At 43.5% G+C, this 18,638-nt stretch overlaps 1 protein-coding gene across 12 annotated transcripts in view; it reads left to right on the plus strand.

Annotated features, from left to right (window-relative positions):
• The window catches only part of WDR20 (WD repeat domain 20), a 97,302-nt gene that overhangs the window by 33,239 nt on the left and 45,425 nt on the right, over positions 1 to 18,638 (plus strand). The window contains exon 2 of one of the 12 annotated variants that reach the window (XM_042944329.1): positions 1,982 to 2,945. The exons of the other annotated variants lie outside the window; for them this stretch is intronic. Coding sequence (XP_042800263.1) covers positions 1,982 to 1,996 — 15 coding nt within the window. The 3' untranslated portion in view covers positions 1,997 to 2,945. Of the gene's footprint in view, positions 1 to 1,981; positions 2,946 to 18,638 lie in introns of those variants that run through there. 12 annotated transcript variants of the gene reach the window in all.

Raw genomic sequence — 18,638 nt, forward strand, 5'->3', positions numbered from 1 at the left:
AGCCTGCTTGGAATTCTCTGTCTTCCTCTCTGGCCTGCCCCCGTGTGCGCTCTCTCTCTCCCTCTCTCTCCCTCTCTCTCCCTCTCTCTCCCTCTCTCTCCCTCTCTCTCCCTCTCTCTCCCTCTCTCTCCCTCTCTCTCTCCCTCTCTCTCTCTCTCAGTAAATAAATAAATAAATAAATAAATGTTTTGGGTTTGTTTTTTTTTTTTAAACTAACTGTCAAATGGGAAGCTGCTATCTTGACATTGATACTAGGACTGAAAGGATCAACTTTTTCTGTGGAAATAAGTTTAGAATTTTAAGTTACTAAAATTCATGTAAAATCTTAAAAATGCTTAACCGCTGAATTTACCAGCAATTACTAGTGTCAACGTTACCTTTTTTTTTTTCTTCTTCTTTGAAGTGTATTATTTCTGAAGCATTCCGGTGGCAAACCTTATCTGGATCTGGTGGCTGTGGTTTGCATCATCAAAACAGCTCTTGCTTGAAAGTATCATAGTTGTGTTCTCTTAGCTGGATGCTATTTGATGAAGGTTAAAACTAGGAGAGCTTTCCAAGGTGTAATTAAAAAAAAATTTTTTTTTTATGTTTATTTTTGAGAGAGAGAGAGAGACAGAGCACGAGCAGGGGAGGAGCAGAGAGAGAGGGAGACACAGAATCTGAAACAGGCTCCAGGCTCTGAGCTGTCAGCACAGAGCCCGACGCGGGGCTCGAACTCACCATGAGATCATGACCTGAGTTGAAGTCGGACGCTTCACCAACTGAACCACCCGGGTGCCCCAAGGTTTAATTTTTTTTTTTTTAATGTTTGTTTATTTTTGATAGAGCACGCAAATGGAGGAGGGACAGAGAGAGAGAGAGGGAGACACAGAATCTGAAGCAGGCTGTAGGCTCCAAGCTGTCAGCACAGAGCCGACGTGGGGCTCGAACTCACAAACCACCAGATCATGACCTGAGCTGAAGTTAGACCCTTAACCGACTAGGCCACCCAGGTGCCCCTAGGAGAGCTTTTCAAAACCACACCCCAAAATTATTTTAAATAAGACAAATCTTAAACATGTAGATTTGCCTCTAGCTGCATAATTTATGTGAGCTCTATGACTTTTTGTGAAATTTAATTTTCATGCAGTAACATAGCATTATATGGTGGACATTTCCATTCTCTTCTAGTCATCATGATTTTCTAAAACTGTTTTCCATGAATGTGTTTGCATTTACTTACTGTTATTTCTGAGTGTGTGATTGTTTTTGAGATTGTCTTTTCTGATTTTTTAAATTAAAAAAAATTTTTTTATATTGAGAGAGCATGCGGTGCATGTGCAAGGGGGGGCGGGAAGAGAGAGAGAGGGAAGGAGGGGGGGGAGAGAGAGAGAGAGAGAGAATGAATATCTTAAGCAGACCCCATGCTTGGTCCCTTGAGGGACTTGTTCCCACAACTCTGGGATCACGACCTGAACAGAAATCAAGAGTCCGATGCTCAACCGACTGAGCCACCCAGGCATCCCTGTCTTTTCTGATTTTAAAATAGAGCAGATAATTTCCTACTCAGATAGGAGTTATAACTCTGTTCTTACAGTTGGTCATTTTGACTGTTTTTATTCATTTTTTAAAATTGGGGCGTACAAAGTTTTACAACAATTAGTCGGATCATTTGGAAGGTCTAATTTGGAAACATACATTCGGCTTAAATCTGCATGTGAAATAAATGGAAAATAGGTCTTTGAATACTTAAATCACGAGCTGTGTGCTGCCATTCCTAAAAGGAAGTATGGAGTTGTGGGGGAATGGAGTGGATGACGAGGTCATCTCAAATCTGAACTGAGGAGTGTATTCTTGGCCCTTTAAATAGATTTACAGGTCAGTTTGTAGAGCTAAACGGGACCTTCAGCTTTTGCAGTCTCACCGTCTCTGAGGAAGCCAAGGCTAGAGCGGGAGTGCAGACCTGTGTTACAGTTTTGTTTTTTTTCTTTCTCATGGTCAGGAACATGAAGCGTAGCTGAATCTAAAGAACTGTCGTAGTGAGAAGGGACCGATCAAGCTTTTTGATCACGCGGATGCCATGGCCTCCGAGCACTGCAAGATCTACCCCAGCATTTTGCCATATATTATCTCTTCGAATCTTGATAGCAATCCTGTGAGGTACAAGAAAGCGTCTTCTTTTTGCAGTTGAAGTTTGCAGTGGAGTTCTTGTGTACGGAGATGTAGTTTTGTGAAGTTATTTTGCTTAACTGAAGATAATATGAGCACTGATTTAATCCTGACACTAATCATTTCAGCAAAGATTTGAGGGGCTACTATGATGATAATTATTCTAGATGGGGGATCTGCAGTAGAGCAAGACCCTGCCCCTCTCCAAAGAATTGTCAACTACTGGCCTTTACACCTTTTGATTGAGTGCTGGCCTTGCCTTTTTTTCTTTTCTTTTTTTTAAGAGATGGTTTTATAAAGATGCCAAAGGTAGCTGGGCTTATTGGACCAACCCTTTCATTTTATGAGATCCAATTTTACATAAATGTGAATGGCAACCATTCAGATCTCAGTTTAGACATCACTTCCATAGCATATCCTGCTTTGAATTCCCAGGCTAGATCAGTTTTCCTTATTACATGTTCTCATAACATCCTGAACTTTGCCTTTCTAGCACTTTTCTCAATTTGTAATTCTCTGGGTTATAATCTGTCTCTCTATAAACAAAGCTCTCTTATAAGAGACATCTTGTCTTTTCTGCTTTCACTGTTTTCCTAGTGCCCAGCACGGTGTCCACCATAAAGTAGGCTCTAACTATTTATTTGTTGAGTGAATGACTGAATAAAATATCTATGTCCATCTGTGCCATACTTTAAAAAAGATTTTTACGAGCTAAAAAGCCTATTTAATTTTGGGCTCCCAAATGGGTATTTTTAGTGGCTGACATCTTTTTTTTTCTTTCTGTTTTTTTTTTTTAAGCTTATGTATTTATTTTGAGAGAGAGAGAATGAGCAAGGAAGGTACAGAGAGAGACAGGGTGGGGGGGGGCGGCGCTGGAGGAGGGGGAATCCCCAGTAGGCTCCACACTCAATGCAGAGCCCAACGTGGGGCTCAGTCTCACGACCATGAGATTATGACCTGAACCGATATCAAGAATAGACGCTTAACTGACTAAGCCACCCAGGCGCCTCGTGGCTCACAGTTTAAAAAAGACATTCAAAATTATTGTTAGTAGGTAACAAATTTAGCTTTCTTACAACTGGGAAATTGTGTAGCAAGAGACCATGAAGTAATGGAAAGTAACCAAATGACACAGATTACTTTTGATCTACTTCTGTCAAACCACATTACCTAACAAATCTACGTACTAACAGACAACTTGTAAAAACTATACTCAGAACTACTTAACATTCAAATCAAAGAGACTTACTTTTCCCCTCCTATCTTAAGATTCCAGGCCACGAATGTGCTGCCCAGAAGTGTTACTGAAGCAATTCCTACAATGGGGGGGGGGGGGGGGAGGGGGGAAGAGTAGAATTGGATGGCTTTCAAGGTCTTTTCGACTCTGAAGGTTGTAGGAGTCTGTGCTCAATAGTTTTTTAATGAAAATAAATACATCTTTTTATTGGGAAGATGTCTTCATGTCTTGGAATCATTGCCTACTTCTTTAATGAGAATTGAGGAGTGTGGGGTATGTTGTGAAAGCAAGTTGAACACGTTGTGATTCTAGGTGTTTATGCTAGAAAAGTACTCACTGTGTTGACGTGAAGCTTTGGCCAGAAGAGTCATTTAATAACAGCTAGAATATTTTCAGAGCGAGAGTTGTCCAGGAGTGCAATGGGTTGGCTTGGGAGAGAATGAGCATTCTGTGTGGGAGATAGTCTGTCTTTTTCTCAAAGACTGTAGGAGCACCTGTTGGTGACTGAGGGATTCATGCTCTGTGTGGGAGGGTGAGCTAGAAGCCTTTTAAAGGTTTTTTCCACAGACTAGTTTTAGATACTGGACTGCTCCAGAGAAGGTCATGTTCACACCCTTCCCTCCATTTGTAATTTTCACATATCTCTGCTCTCTCCATTTCTAGTTTAGAAAGAGGCTTAGGAGACCAAAGCTTTTTATATCAAATTTACTTTGAGAAGTGTTGTGCTTAATTTAGTGGGGCACATGTGAAATTGGAAACCGTAGTTTTTTTTTCCCATCAAGGGCTACTTAATGTCTTCTGAAATATTGATACTTATTTGACTTATTGATCTTATATACTGAAGGGAAGCATCTTAATTTGTCTCTTAGAACAGGCTAGAGAAACTTTCATATGATTCTTTGGTTCTGTTGACCTTGAAGAAGAGGATGATGATGAGATTTTTGAAAGACAGAATGGGTGGATATGACTGATGGTAAGCAGCTCTCAGAATGTGTCCTAGAGACCCATGAGATAGTCATGAGTGCCATTGTTTTAGTAAATAGTTGTGGGGCATGCTTAGCAGATAGGAGGTGCCCCTCTAGATGCTGGGTTTAGACGAAGTCTCTGCCCTTAAGAAACTTGTCACCTATGTTTATTGTCATTGAATTAGTCTAGTGACTTCATTTATTTAAGTATTTATTGTGCTTTGGTAGAAAACTTGAGCAAGACTCAAAACAGTGGATTTTATCACTGACTAGTTTGGCTATGTGCCTAAGAACCTTGTTTTAAAAATAAATGTGAAGATTTTTGTAATCTGATATCTTAGAGAACAATTTTATTTATATTTCAGTGAGATTAGTTTGTGAAGAAATATGAAATGTGGCCCTATTTGGTTATGTAGGAATAAACTTCAAAAGCAGAAATAACTTCAATTGGCAGACATTCTCTGTTTTAATTTTCAGGAGATTTTATTTTTATTTGTTTAAATGTTTACTTTCAAGAGAGAGAAAGAGAGAGAGCTAGCAGGGGAGGGGCAGAGAAAGAGAGGGAGACACAGAATCTGAAGCAGGCTTCAGGCTCCAAGCTGTCAGCACAGAGCCTGGAGGGGCTCAACCCCACTAGCTATGAGATCATGACCTGAGCTGAAGTCTGACGCTTAAGTGACTAAGCCATCCATGTGCCCCCCCTTTTTAAATTTATTTTTTTTATTATTTTTTTTAATGCTTTTTACTTTTGAAGGAGAGAGAGACAGAGCATGAGTGGGGGAGGAACAGAGAGAGAGGGAGACACAGAATCCAAAGCAGGCTTCAGGCTCTGAGCTGTCAGCACAGAGTCCAATGCAGAGCTTGAACCCACGAACGCTGTAAGATCATGACCTGAGCTGAAGTTGAACACTTAACCAACTGAGCCACCCAGGCACCCCAATTTTCAGGACATTTTGTTTATTTATCATTAATTACTATCTTTTTAATGTTTATTTTTATTTTTGAGAGAGAGCACGCGTGAGCGAGCGAGAGTGGGGGAGGGGCAGAGAGAGGGAGACAGAATCCCAAGCAAGGCTCCAGGCTCTGAGCTGTCAGCACAGAGCCCAACATGGGGCTCAAACTCACAAATTGGGAGATCATGACCTAAGCCAAAGTCGATTGCTTAACTGACTGAGCCATCCAGGCACCCCAGGACATTTTAAATTGTCAGTGACGAGTTACCTTATTCTCTGAAAATTTGGCATCTTTGTGTTGTTTTTTTAAAGGTTTACTTATTTATTATTTTTTAAAGTTTATTTCTTTTGAGAGAGAGAGAGAGCCAGGGAGGAGCAGAAAGAGGGAGAGAGAGAGAATCCCACGCAGGCTCTGTACTGTCAATGCAGAGCCTGAGATCATGACTTGAGCCAAAATCAGGGGTTGGATTGAGCCACATAGGTGCCCCCGCGTCTGTTTTTTATAATACAGTGCAAGGTATGTCTGGCTTTGGAAAAAATCCTCATTAATCAAGAGTTTATTGCAGACCTGTTATGTACAAGGTACTGGTGTCTGTTGTGGGTGTTGTGAAGGTGAAGGAAGACACTTCTGTCTGTGAGTGAGGAGCTTGTCTTTTTGTACTGATAATTGGACTACAGAGTAGAAGGCTGTGCTGTGCACATGGTATATGCAATGCAAATACCAAGTGGAGTTCGGGAGTAAAGGTGAGGTGGAGAAGTGTTTCTCTGCCTAGATGGAGAAGAATATTGGGTTGGATTTCAAACAGATGATTTGCCCTGAAGTGCATGTAGATCGCATTTTTGTAAATTTTAAAACTTGTATCTTCGTAGTTGTAACTTCAGAAATGCTTCATCTTCATTTCTGATTGAGGTTGAGCTGGCGATCGCTCTTACCTTTTAGCATTTTTCTCAACTTCACAGCTCCTCTGCCAATTGGTAATTTGTAAATTGAGCCCTGTTTTGCATTCTCTTTTGTAAAATGGATTTTTAAAAAGTAGGGTGTATTGTACTAAAAACATGCCAAGTCAGTCTCTGCTATGCTTTTACTTTGTAGCAGTAGGAAAATGTAGATCTTATAAGAAAGAGGCAACATTTTGTAAGAAAGAAGCAGCCTAAGAAAGAAGCAAGATTAAGAAGGAACTTACAAGGTTTTTGTATTTTACAAGTAAGAATAGGAATATTTTCGCGTCTTCTCCAGCAGCCACGTTGAAGATGAGCTCTGTGGCCTGGCTCAGTCTTTCCTTTGGTTGGTGCAGTCCGGCCTCACTGCTGCACTGCCTGTGTTTCCCTGCTACAGCAGAACCGGTACAGGTGCTCCTTCTCTTTACTTGCTTTGATCTTCATTTCAGAGGCGCTGTCTTAATGTCTCATTTAACAAATATTTGAGTGGTTTTGTGTGAAAAGCAGTACACTAGACTATGGGAAATCAAAGAAGTAGGAGACATGATCCCTGACCTTGAGAGGATTATCGTCCGACCAAGGAGATAAGATACACACTCATTCATTCTATCAAGATTTGAGTGGTTGCTCTGTGTTGTTGTTGAGACAGAAGCTCTGCCATCAAGGAGCTCACAGTCCAGCGGAACAGAAAATGACTTACTCATCCAGCTAACATGTATCGGACCTGTAGACCCAAAGACAAGTAAGACGTAGTCCTTGGCCTCAAGTGCCTACCATCCAGTGGTGAGATGGGCGAGTAAGTAGTGGTGAGACGTGCACACTATTCACTTATTACTGCTGCCTAATCGGAGTAGAATTTAGGGGATGCATCAACCTAGATGGGCAAAAACTGTAACCGAATTCGAACGTGTCCTTCCAATTGTGGATTTAGTCAGCAAATCGCAGAGGCAATGTAACAGACTTGTGACTTTATCACCAGTGAAAATCACAGGTGTTTGCGTCTCACATTATGGTTGTTGCAGGTGGATAGATGTCACAGTCATCGCTACTTCGAAGTTACAGTGGTTAGTGGATCTGCACTAGAGCTTGTTACAATGTGACCTGAAGAAACTTTTATAACTAGCTGTGTAAAAAAATTTTTTTTAACGTTTATTTATTTTTGAGACAGAGAGAGACAGAGCGTGAATGGGGGAGGGTCAGAGAGAGGGAGACACAGAATCTGAAACAGGCTCCAGGCTCTGAGCTGTCAGCACAGAGCCCGACGCGGGGCTCGAACTCACGGACCGCGAGATCATGACCTGAGCCGAAGTTGGCCGCTTAACCGACTGAGCTACCCAGGCGCCCCTATAACTAACTGTTTTAATAATTGATCTCTTTTGTAATCTTTCGTATTTAAAAACATCATTGTGAGAGGAGTCCATAGCACAGAAAGCTTAAGCACCCTGGTTTTGATAAGTCTCAATTTACCTTTTCTCCTGTGTCACGTGTGATGGAATGTAAGAGTGACCGGTCTCTCCTGTCCTGTTAAGTAACACTTCTAGCTGTGTGAAGAAGCGTCTGTGGTACTTGGGGTGGCTTTTTACTCAGCAGTTGATTATCTAGGATTCTAAGTTGGCCATGTCTTGTGTTGTTTTTCTTTCTCTTCCGGATCATTCCTTTACTCTTGCTGCCCTAACTAGAGGGAGGAATACAAGAAGTACTTACAAGATTGAGTCTTGTAAGAGTGTTTCATTGGTTCAGATCATAGATGATTATGATACAGTGTTACAATGTGATATTTGTCTTAGTTGCAGTAGAAAGGGAGAGGCTTTAACAAGGTGATGTTTGAACTGAGTTCTGGGGGCACCTGGGTGGCTCAGTCTATGAAGTGTCCAACTTCAGCTTAGGTCATGATCTCTCAGCTTGTTAGTTCAAGCCCCACATCAGGTTCTGTGCTGACAGCTCATAGTCTGGAGCCTGCTTCGGTTTCTGTGTGTCCCTCTCTTTCTGCCCCATCTCCCCCCGCTGCCATAAATAAACATTAAAAAAAAAAAAAAAGCTTTATGAACTGAATTCTGATAGGTGGGTGGGGTGAAGGGAGAAGGGATTCTAAACCAAGGTGACTAGAGACTCAAGGCCTGACTCCTTGAAGAGTCACTGTGAGGGTTGAGGCTTTAGCAAGACCTGATTAGAGGACAAGATTATCTTCTTTCTTTTTAAAAATAAAATTTTTTTTTTAACGTTTTTATTTATTTTTGAGACAGAGACAGAGCATGAGCAGGGGAGGGGCAGGGAGAGAGGGGGAGACAGAATCCGAAGCAGGCTCCAGGCTCCGAGCTGTCAGCACAGAGCCCGACGTGGGGATCGAACTCACGGACTGTGACATCATGACCTGAGCCGAAGTCGGACACTCAACTGACTGAGCCACCCAGGCGCCCCAATTATTTTCTTTCTTGACGATCATCCAAATGTTGGCTATATCCTAGCTTCTGGAACTCTTAGTATGATTTTTAAAATGATTTTTTCTTAACGTGTATTCTTTCTTTCGGTACTACTTCTGAGGTAACGTACTACATTAGTATCTGGTCCTCCTGTAGGACTCCTAGCACACTGTCCTTTCGGAACTCGGGTCATCGGATTGTATCAACCCCATCCCTCGTTGGACCCTCATCACTTCCCATCATATCTTAGAGATTTTGGCTCCTGCTACACTGCCACTCTCTCCAGCAGACTCCTGTCTTAAATGCTGTGGCTAGTCATTATAACCCCCTCGCACTCACTCTCCCTTCTAACCCGGACTCAATCGACGCCGACGGCAAAAGGGAAGAAAAGGCCTTTTCTGGCCCCCGCCCACTTGGTACCTGTCCTTTGCCTCCGGGAGCTACTGCCCCAATTTCTCAACTACTTCTTAAAGCCAAGCTCCTCTAGTTGGCAGCTTGGACAGCCTCAGAGTGTGGTGCACAGACCAGCACCGTCCGTGTCATCACCTGGGAGCCTCTGGGAAGTACAGAATTAGGCCTCATGCCAGACTTCCTGAATCAAACTCTGCATTCCTGGAGGGTCTCCGGGTAGTTCGTGTGCTCACTGAAGTTGGGGAGACATTGGTGTTTACTGGCTTTCTTTAGTTCTCAGTCAGATTATCGTACCTTCCTGCCATCTATTTTAAGTGTATAATTCAATGATTTTTAGCGAATCTACCAAGCTGCACAACGGTTACCACAGTCCAGTTTTAGAACATGAGGGATTGTTTTTAAATTTAATTTTGTGTAAGTTTCAGTTAATGCTAGATGAATAGATTCTGAAGATCTGCTCTACAACAGTGCCTATGGTTAACAACATGGTATTGTGCCCTGCAGAATTTAAGAGGGTAGATCTAACATTAAGTGTTCTTACCACAAAAACAAAAACGAAGGGACATGAGGAAACTTTGGGAGGTGTTGGGCGTGTCTGTTACCTTGGTTATGGTGATGGTATCATGGGTGTGTGCATCTGTCTAAACTCAAACTGTATACATTTAATATGTGCAATTCCTTGTATATTAATTATACTTCAATAAATCTATTAGAAAAAATTTAATTTTATGTTTCAATTATGGAAGACTTTTATGTGCTTCCAACATCAAAACTGTAAAACAGGTTCTGTTTCAGAGACGCTTAGCTTCCATTTCTGTTCTCCCTGCAAAGCTCTCTCCCTCTGCCTATAATCATTGTATTTGTTTTTGACTCATCCTTCTGTTGCTGTAAGAATAAGATGACATTTGAGGAGAGAAGAAATTGAGGGAGCACACTATGGTATTTTGTGTCTCAGTTTTTCCCACTTAATTATATATATATTGGAGAGCTTACCATATCTGTAAATAGAGGGCTTCTTCACTCTTTTTTTATAATTGCTTTTTATTCTGTGCTATGGATACATATCACTGTCTTTTTTAAATTATTATTATTACAAATAACGCTGCAGTAAATAACTTTGCATGTATATTATTTTGCACGTAGACAGGTATATTAACAGGATGTATTTCCAGAGGAGGTACTGCTGGGGCAGAGGGTTGATGCCTACATACTAAAAAAAAATTTTTTTAATGTTTATTATTTATTTTTGAGAGAGACAGAGGGCAAGAGGGGAGGGTTAGAGAGGGAGACACAGAATCCGAAGCAGGTTCCAGGCTCCGAACTGTTAGCACAGAGCCTGGTGCGGGGCTCAAACTCAGGAACCTTGAGATCATGACCTGAGCCAAAGTCGGATGCTTCACCGACTGAGCCACCCAGGCGCCCCCTTATGCATTTTTGATATATATCATCAAATCACCATCCCCAGGGAGGGGTTGTATTATTTTGTACTCCCACATGAGAATACCTGTTTTGCCACAGCCTCACCAACAGGGCATGTTGTCGAACTTGCATTTGATCTGATAGGGGAGAAATTTGTATTGTTTTTGTTTTTCCCATGTGATGAGAGTGCTTGAGCACCTTTCTATATATTAAGAATTGAATGTATTTCTTTTTCTACAGACTGTCTCATATCCCTTGCTCATTTTTCTGTTTGTTGGGTATCTTAAGTTTTTAAAAAAGGAGTTCTTTATGTGTATTAGGGAGATTAGCCCTTTGTGATATGAATGACAGATGTTTTTTCTTTCATTTGTCATCGGTCTTGTAACTTTGCTTAGGGGTGAGTGTGTGTGTATTTGTTTTTACCTTGAATAATTTTCATCCTTTTTGTGGTTAAATTTGTAAATTTTTCAAGTAAATTTTTATAGATAAACTAGTTGTCCTCCAAAGTTTGAAGATGAGGGAAGAGATTTACATTTTAATATTTGAGAATTCGGTTTAACAAAGACTTTTGTAGGAGCAAGAGATAAACATTGAAATGTGCTGTAAAAGGAGCTGGTGGATGGTGATTTGCTGGTAGTTTTTATGACTTAATATACTTCAAATATGTTAGGTATGATTTGGTTTACGAGTAACAGGAAACCCAGCTCCAACAAGGTGTTTAAACTTTAAAGGGGATGCTTATGTTGAAAATTCTAGGGGTGAGCTGGGCTTCAGGTGCCAGCTCAGTTTTGCTGAGGTTCTCTTGGTTCTGCTTTCGACTTTGTGTCAGCCTGGCGTAAGTGGCAAAATGGTGGTAGAGGTCCAGGCTTCACATTTCTGTAACACATGGTCCAGAACGAGAGCCAGTATCCAGGATGAGAGTGAACAGGTCTTCTAGTCATTTTCTCAGGAGAGTGAGAAAGATTGTTTTGTTGAAGCCGCTGGCAAACCTCCTCTTTGACCTTTTGCCCCAGACTGGATTACCAGCCCATTCCCATGGCCAGGGAGGTATGTACCGAGTGACTTCTGGCAAGGAGATTGGATTCTCTCATACCCTGATTTCCCTGGAGCCCACTCTGGAGCTGCAAGTAGATAGCAGACAGGAGAATAGATCTATACGTAGGTACCGGGTAGGCAACCAAGAGGTGCAAACTACACTGAGCGTCTCACACCGGCTCAGGTGTCAGGGACCCAGATGTAACAGATTTTTCCTGGAGCTCCTGGTGAGATGCAGCAATACAATGGGGAAGGCGACACACTGCAGTTGGAGGATGGCCGGGCTGCGTTGGCCGGGCTGCGTTGTACTCCTGCGCAGTTGAGAAACCTCCTTCCTAGGGGCAGCCAGGGGGCTCAATCGTTAAGCATCCGCCTTGATTTCTGCTCAAGTCATGATCTCACGGTTCATGATCTCAGGGTTTGTGGGTTCGAGCCCTGCATCAGGCTCTGTACTGAGAGCATGAAGCCTGCTTGGGATTCTCTCCCTCTCTCTGCTCTCCCCGCCCCCCCCCCCCCAAATAAATAAACATTAAAAAAAAAAAAAAAAAGAAACCTCTCTTTCCTTTGCTCTTGCTGTTTGACTGCTATGAATGCCCTTCCACTTTTTCATACAATTTGGAATTTTTTGTTTGAATCTCTGTCTCCCCCACTAGATTGTGCAATCTTGAGGGCAGAAGCCATCTTATTCACCCATATCCATCACAGAGCCTGTACATAATAGGCACATTGTGTCGATTTTAAATGAACGAATTTGTTGAGATTGTAGTCCTCTGAGGATTTATTTGAGTAAATGAGATGATCTTTTAAAATCCCTGTCACAAGCCAAATATGGTCGCTGTTAGTTACCGAAGCTTGCAGAGGCCGGATTGCCGACTCCTCTTGCTTTTGTTGAGAGGCCCCTTAGAAATTAGTCACAACCTCGAATCTTGTGCTGTTCCTCTGGGCTTTTCCAAGAGGAGGCTGTGGCTAGAGCTTTGATCATCTGGAGCTAGCTTTGTTTGGAAGCTGCATCTTCCTTGTGCTGGTGTCCCAAGCAGAATCGCTCATGCTGTCCCTTGCAGTCCCTTTTCCTTCTTCCCACTTAATCATGGGAAATTGTACAACTCCTGACATTGTGCTGTTCTTTCCTCCGGATCTTGGAGCAGGTGTGCATGTGCTAGCAGGACCGAGGGCGGGATTAGCTCAGCTTGCTCTGAAAGTGGGGCGCAGGTAGAGCCGGAAAGGCAGAGTCCTGACTGCTGCACGGTCCATTTGCCACTCCTGGTGTCCCTCCGAAGGCTCTGCCCTTTAGACTCTTCTGCTTTTCTCCTTCTTCCTCATGGCCGCCTCTGCTCGTTGAAGTCTTTAGTCCCTGCCTCCCAGCCTTCCTTCCCACTCCGGTCCTGGCGTCCTCTGGGGAGGTTTTGTGTCCGCTGCACAGCGCCTGGGGCACCTTGGCTTCCACCTCCACCCCAGCCACCTCCTCTAGTCCACCCGGGGCACGGACTTCCATAGTGATGCCCCAGGTCTTAGTGGGGGCTGAATGGGCTTCAGCCCTAAGTTACTAGTTCAGTTAGAAACATTGTCCTGCTCCAGTGTGATCTTGGCTCCCGCTTTATTATTTTTTTTTATTTTTTTTTTTACTATTTCTTTTAAAGAAACTTCTTAAAAAGTTTATTTATTTAGAGAGTGCATGAGTATGAGTGGGGGAGGGGCAGAGAGAGAGAGAGAGAGAGAGAGAGAGAGAGAATCCCAAACAGGCTTCGTGCTGTTGGCACAGAGCCCAATGCGGGGGGGGGGGGGGGGGGGGGGGGGGGGGAGCTCAATCCCACAAACAGTGAGATCATGACCTGAGCCAAAATCAAGTCAGACACCCAACCAGCTGAGCCACCCAGGTGCCCTGACTTTCTCCCTTTTTGGCCCACGCCTCTCTGGCCATTCACTACTTCATCCCCTTTGCCAGTTTTTTCTTCCCCACCTACCTCACCTTGAACTGGGCCCTGTTCGCTTTTCCTTGCTCTCTCCTAAGTCTCTCTGTTTTCTAAAATTGTTTATGCCTTTTCTCCCCCTTCCCCAAAGGAAAAAGTGCTTACTGCAGTAAATTAATCCAGTGGGTGTTCCCTTGAAAGCATGGATCCAGTTGTTGGGACAGGTATGTGCTCTGGCAAAGCTCCTTCTCTGTCACCATTGGCTCCAGATCCCAGACCTTCCTTCTTGATGGTGACTTTTGCCAGTTCCTTCTCCTGTTCCTGTTGCCTTTCGTTGTCTGGACCGTCTGTTGGCGATTGTGGATGTGGCCGTGACTGGGTTGGACGTGTGCTCCCCTCCTCTGCAGAGCTGTGACCTGCTCTGGGGCCCAGGCACTAGCTGGGCTTTGCCCTCTTGTTCGTATTTTAATTCTTCCCAGAACAGAGTTACAAGAGTCTGTCAACTAAGATTTTGTTTCAAATACTCAGCTACTGTTTGTGAATCTGTTGTAATCTGTATTTCCTGTCTGCTTTCTTTAGGTTTACTCTTTTTCTAGCTTTCTGATTTGACAACATAGGTTTTTAGCCCGTTTTTCAAAAAGTTTATTTTATTTTGACAGAGAGCGAGCGCACGTGCGCAAGTGGGGAAGGGGCGGGGGGAGGGGGGAGAGTATCCCAAGCAGGCTCCCCACCACCGGTACAGAGCCCGACACGGGGCTCGAACCCACAAACCGAGAGATCACGACCTAAGCCGAAGTTGGAGGCTTAATCCACTGAGCCAGTCAGGTGCCCCTAGCCTTTATTTTTAATGATATGCTCAAAACTGTAGCATTCCTTCTCAGTATTGCTTTAGCAGTCTTCTGTATGTTAGATATATGGTGATGTCATTGTTATTAAGATCTAGATATTTTTTTATTTCAATTTTTAGTCCCTCTTTAACCCTTGAATTTCTAAGCAGGCACTTTTTAGTTTCTATTCATGGTGTTTAATTTTGTTATTGATCAATTTATTTGCATTGTATGGTCCTAAAATATGTTTATTGATATTCGTTATTTGAAATGTGATGAGACTTTCCTTTGGTCCAGTTAAAATGTTTTCCATGCGTTTTAAAAGAGTGTATATTCTCTTTGTTAGGCCAAGATGACATGTCTGTGTGTGCGTGTGTGTGTATGTGTGTGTGTTTAAGTTTTTAATGCCGTTCGCAGTGTTTGTATTTTTACAACTTTTTTGACTACCAGTTTCTGATGTGATAAGTATCTCTGATTCTGGACTTGTCAATTTCTCTATCACTTTTTGCTTTTTTGAATTTTCTTTTTGTTTATTTTTGAGAGAGAGAGACAGAGTGTGAGCAGGGAGGGGGAGAGGGAGACACAGAATCCGAAGCAGGCTCCAGGCTCTACCTGTCAGCACAGAGCCCGCCGTGGGGCTCGAACCCACAGACCGTGAGATCATGACCTGAGCTGAAGTCAGACGCTCAACTGACTGAGCCATCTATGTGCCCCACTTTTTGCTTTTTTAAATTCAGAATTGTTAATCTTTGTAGATTGTTCTTTGTGTTGGCATATTGTACTCTCGATCATGTCTAATTTTGCCCAAAATTCTGTTTTGAGGATTGGAAAATCTGTTTACTTTTAATTTTTTTTTTTAACGTTTATTTATTTTTGAGACAGAGAGACAGAACATGAACAGGGGAGGGGCAGAGAGAGAGGGAGACACAGAATCTGAAACAGGCTCCAGGCTCTGAGCTGTCAGCACAGAGCCCAACGCGGGGCTCGAACCCACAGACCGTGAGATCATGACCTGAGCCGAAGTCGGACGCTTAACCGACTGAGCCACCCAGGCGCCCCTAGTTTATTTTTGTTAGTATTTGCATGGAATGTCTTTCTATTCCTTATTTTCAACTTACATAGTTTTTGTTTTCAATGTGTCCTTTTAAATATTTTCTATTTCATTATTGTCTTTGGCACTTTCTTCTCTGCCTCCCTCTCTCCCCTACCCGCTTTCCCTCTGTCAGGAATCTCGGTTGATTTTTTTTTTTAAGTTTATTTATTTTTGAGAGAGAGAAAAAAAGTATGAGCAGGGGAGGGGCGGGAGGGGGGGGAGAGAGAGAGAGAGAGAGAGAGAGAGAGAGAGAGAAAGAGAGAGAAAGAGAGAAAATCCTAAGCAGGCTCCACACTGTCAGCACGGAGCCTGATGCAGGGCTTGAACCCATGACCTGTGAGATCATGACCTGAACCCATGAGCTGAAATCAGATGCTTAACCAACTGAGCTACCCAGGCGCCCCAGTGGATTTTTTTCTTTAAGTTTTTTGTTTTTGTTTTTGTTTTTTTTTTTTTTTTTTTTTTTTGTAATCCTCACACCCATCGTGGGGCTCAAACTCACAACCCCAGAGATCAAGAGCCACATGCTCTTCTGACTGAGCCAGCTGGATGCCTCCGGAGTCCTGATTGATTTTTACTTCTGAAATACACCTTCACTGCCCTCATGGTGCCTCCCCTGAGCACCAGCCGCTCTGACTCGTCTTCTGCTGTGCCCGTGCTCCGCTCTAACTTATTCTCTACACAGGAGCCAGTGTGATCTTTAAAAAGCGAATCTGGGGGCGCCTGGGTGGCTCAGGTGTTTAAGTGTCTGACTCTTGATTTCAGCTCAGGTCATGATCTCATGGTTTATGAGTTCAAGCCCCACGTCGTGCTTTGTGCTGATGGCACAGAGCCTGCTTGGGAGTCTCAATCTCTCTCTGCCTCTCCCCTGTGCGCGCGCGCACACACACACACTCCCTCGCTCGCTCTCAAAATAAATAAACATTAGAAAATAAAGCATATTAAAACATTAAATTAAAAGCGAATCTGTTCATCACTCCAGCCTAATAAGATCTTTCGGTGGTTTGAGTTGCTTTCAACATTGAGAACAAAGTGGTTAACATGGCCTGCTGGGCCCTGATCGAGCTGGCCCTTGCTTTCCTCCCATCCTCTTTTCCTTTCACTGTGTCTTTCTGACGTACTGCTTTCCTTTTCGTGTCTTTAACCAGGCTTCCTTACCCTCTTGCCGCAGATTCTTCCGTGCTGGCTCCCTTGTGTGGGGGCCCTTCCACTCCCCATCCCCTTTCCCCTTCACTGCGTAATTCCTGCTCCTGCACATCGTAGCTCCTGTGTGGTTTGTGCCAGGCCTCTTACCCTGACCTCTAGACTAGGGCAGGTCTCCTCCTATCGTCCACCAGCTCGTCTCTCTAGCACGTGTCTTGGCAATAATGGAGTAACTTGAATTTGAAGTTTGGTGTCCTTCCTCTCTCCCCACCCCCTAAGCCAGATTGCCAGCTGAGGAGGGCTGATTTTCTCCAGTTCACTGCTGGCTTGTGCTTTTGATACGTTATAGGCGCTCCGTGAGTATCCGAATGAATGGAGAAATGTGTAAGTGACTGTCGTTTGTTTCTGGACGGTGGGAACATTAGTATTGTCGGTCATATTGTCTTGTACGTGGTTGGTATTGGGTTAAATGTTTTTAAACAAAGTAATCTCTGATCTGTCTCAGTTTGTGTTTTGTGAGCTACTGCATTTAAAGAACAGCCAGCGGTTGTGTGTACCCCATTTCTCCCTTGTTCCTCTTTCCCCCCACTTCTCCCAAACATGTTCTCCCCATACACCTTCCCTTAGCACTGGCAACCAATGGAGGCATGAAAGAAAACAGAGAAATCTGTTCAGTTTTAAAAGTTTTCTTGGAAGAAAAGTTTGCTGATCAAACTATTAAGTTTGCCCTGTAAGAATTTGTCCTTCGTTGGTGGCACTAAAAAGGAAAGTTATTCCCCCTGCAGTCCAAAGTAGGGTATGTTTATGGTAGAAAATTCAAAGAAGAAAAAAAATCCCATATCCAGCAGCGGTTAGTCTTTTGTTGTTTTTTCTGCCAGTCCATTTTTGGTGCTCAGTTACGTATTTTAAGCATAATTTAGGTCCCTGCAGGGGTGGGTGCTCATTAAGTATTTAGAGAATGAACCCAGGTATGGATTCTTTTTCAACTTTAAAATCTCCTGCAGCTCCCTGGTTTGGTTTGCAGATAAGCATTGCGTCTTGTTGATGGTGTTGATAACCTAGAGTAGTTGAGCTTTGTTCTTTTTAGACGAACCTATTAGGTCGTTGTAGGAAGTTGCTTGGGCTAAATTGGAGTCACCGGTGACTGCTTTCTTTTTCTCAGTGTCCAGACCTTCAGTGGTGAAGGCTTTTGGCCCTGACTTAAGATACATCCAGAATCTGATCACTTCCCACCTCCACCCTTGCCTCCCCAGTGTAAGGAAGCATCACTCCTCACTTGGGTTATTACTGGGGTGGTTTCTCAGTGGGCTTCCTGCTTCTCACGGTCTCTTCTGATGGCAGCCAGAATGATGTTTAAAACAATATATAGGTCAGATCAGTTTTTCCAATGCTGAACAGTTTCTGATGCTTTTTTCATCATTAGGATCTGGCGCCTTCCCTCTCCCAAGCCCCTAGTGTGGTGTGGTTTGCTACCTTACCCGCCCTTACTCCCTCCATTCTGTTCCTTGAGGAGGAGCCCAGCGACCCTCAGTCGCACGCTTACTTTCCCCGGCCAGCCACAGGGCTGCCTCCCCCGCTTCTTCACAGCTCTACCCAAACACGAGCCTGTCAAAGAAGCTTTCTGTTACCCTGCCCGGAAGTGTGCTGCAGTCACCCTCGCACCCTTGGTCTCCGACTCCCCTTCCCCGTCCCTACTGTTCTCTGATGCTCACGGGTGACTTGTCTGCTGACTGTCCCCTTCTAAAGCCCACGAGAGGAGGGTTTACTGTCTTTGCTGCTGAGGCTCCCGCACCTGACATGGTGCTCGGCGCAGACAGAACTCGGTAAACTTTGAATGGATGGTGAAAGAGATTTGTTATCTCAAGTGACGTAGTTTGAAAATCTTCATTTAGGATATAGGTAATATGACTTCTCATAAGCATATTTTCTTTTCTTTTCTTTTTGTGTGTGTGTGTGTTTTTTTTTTCTTTTTGAAGTAGGCTCCATGCCCAGGGTAGGGCTTGAACTCACGACCCTGAGGTCAAGAGGCACATGTTTTGGGGCTCCTGGTGGCTCGGTTGAGTGTCCGACTTCAGCTCAGGTCATGATCTTGTGGTTTGTGAGTTTGAGCCTTGTATCTGGCTCTCTGCTGTCAGCGCAGA

Source organism: Panthera leo, chromosome B3 (assembly GCF_018350215.1).
Source record: "Panthera leo isolate Ple1 chromosome B3, P.leo_Ple1_pat1.1, whole genome shotgun sequence".
NCBI classification, from domain to species: Eukaryota; Metazoa; Chordata; class Mammalia; order Carnivora; family Felidae; genus Panthera; species Panthera leo.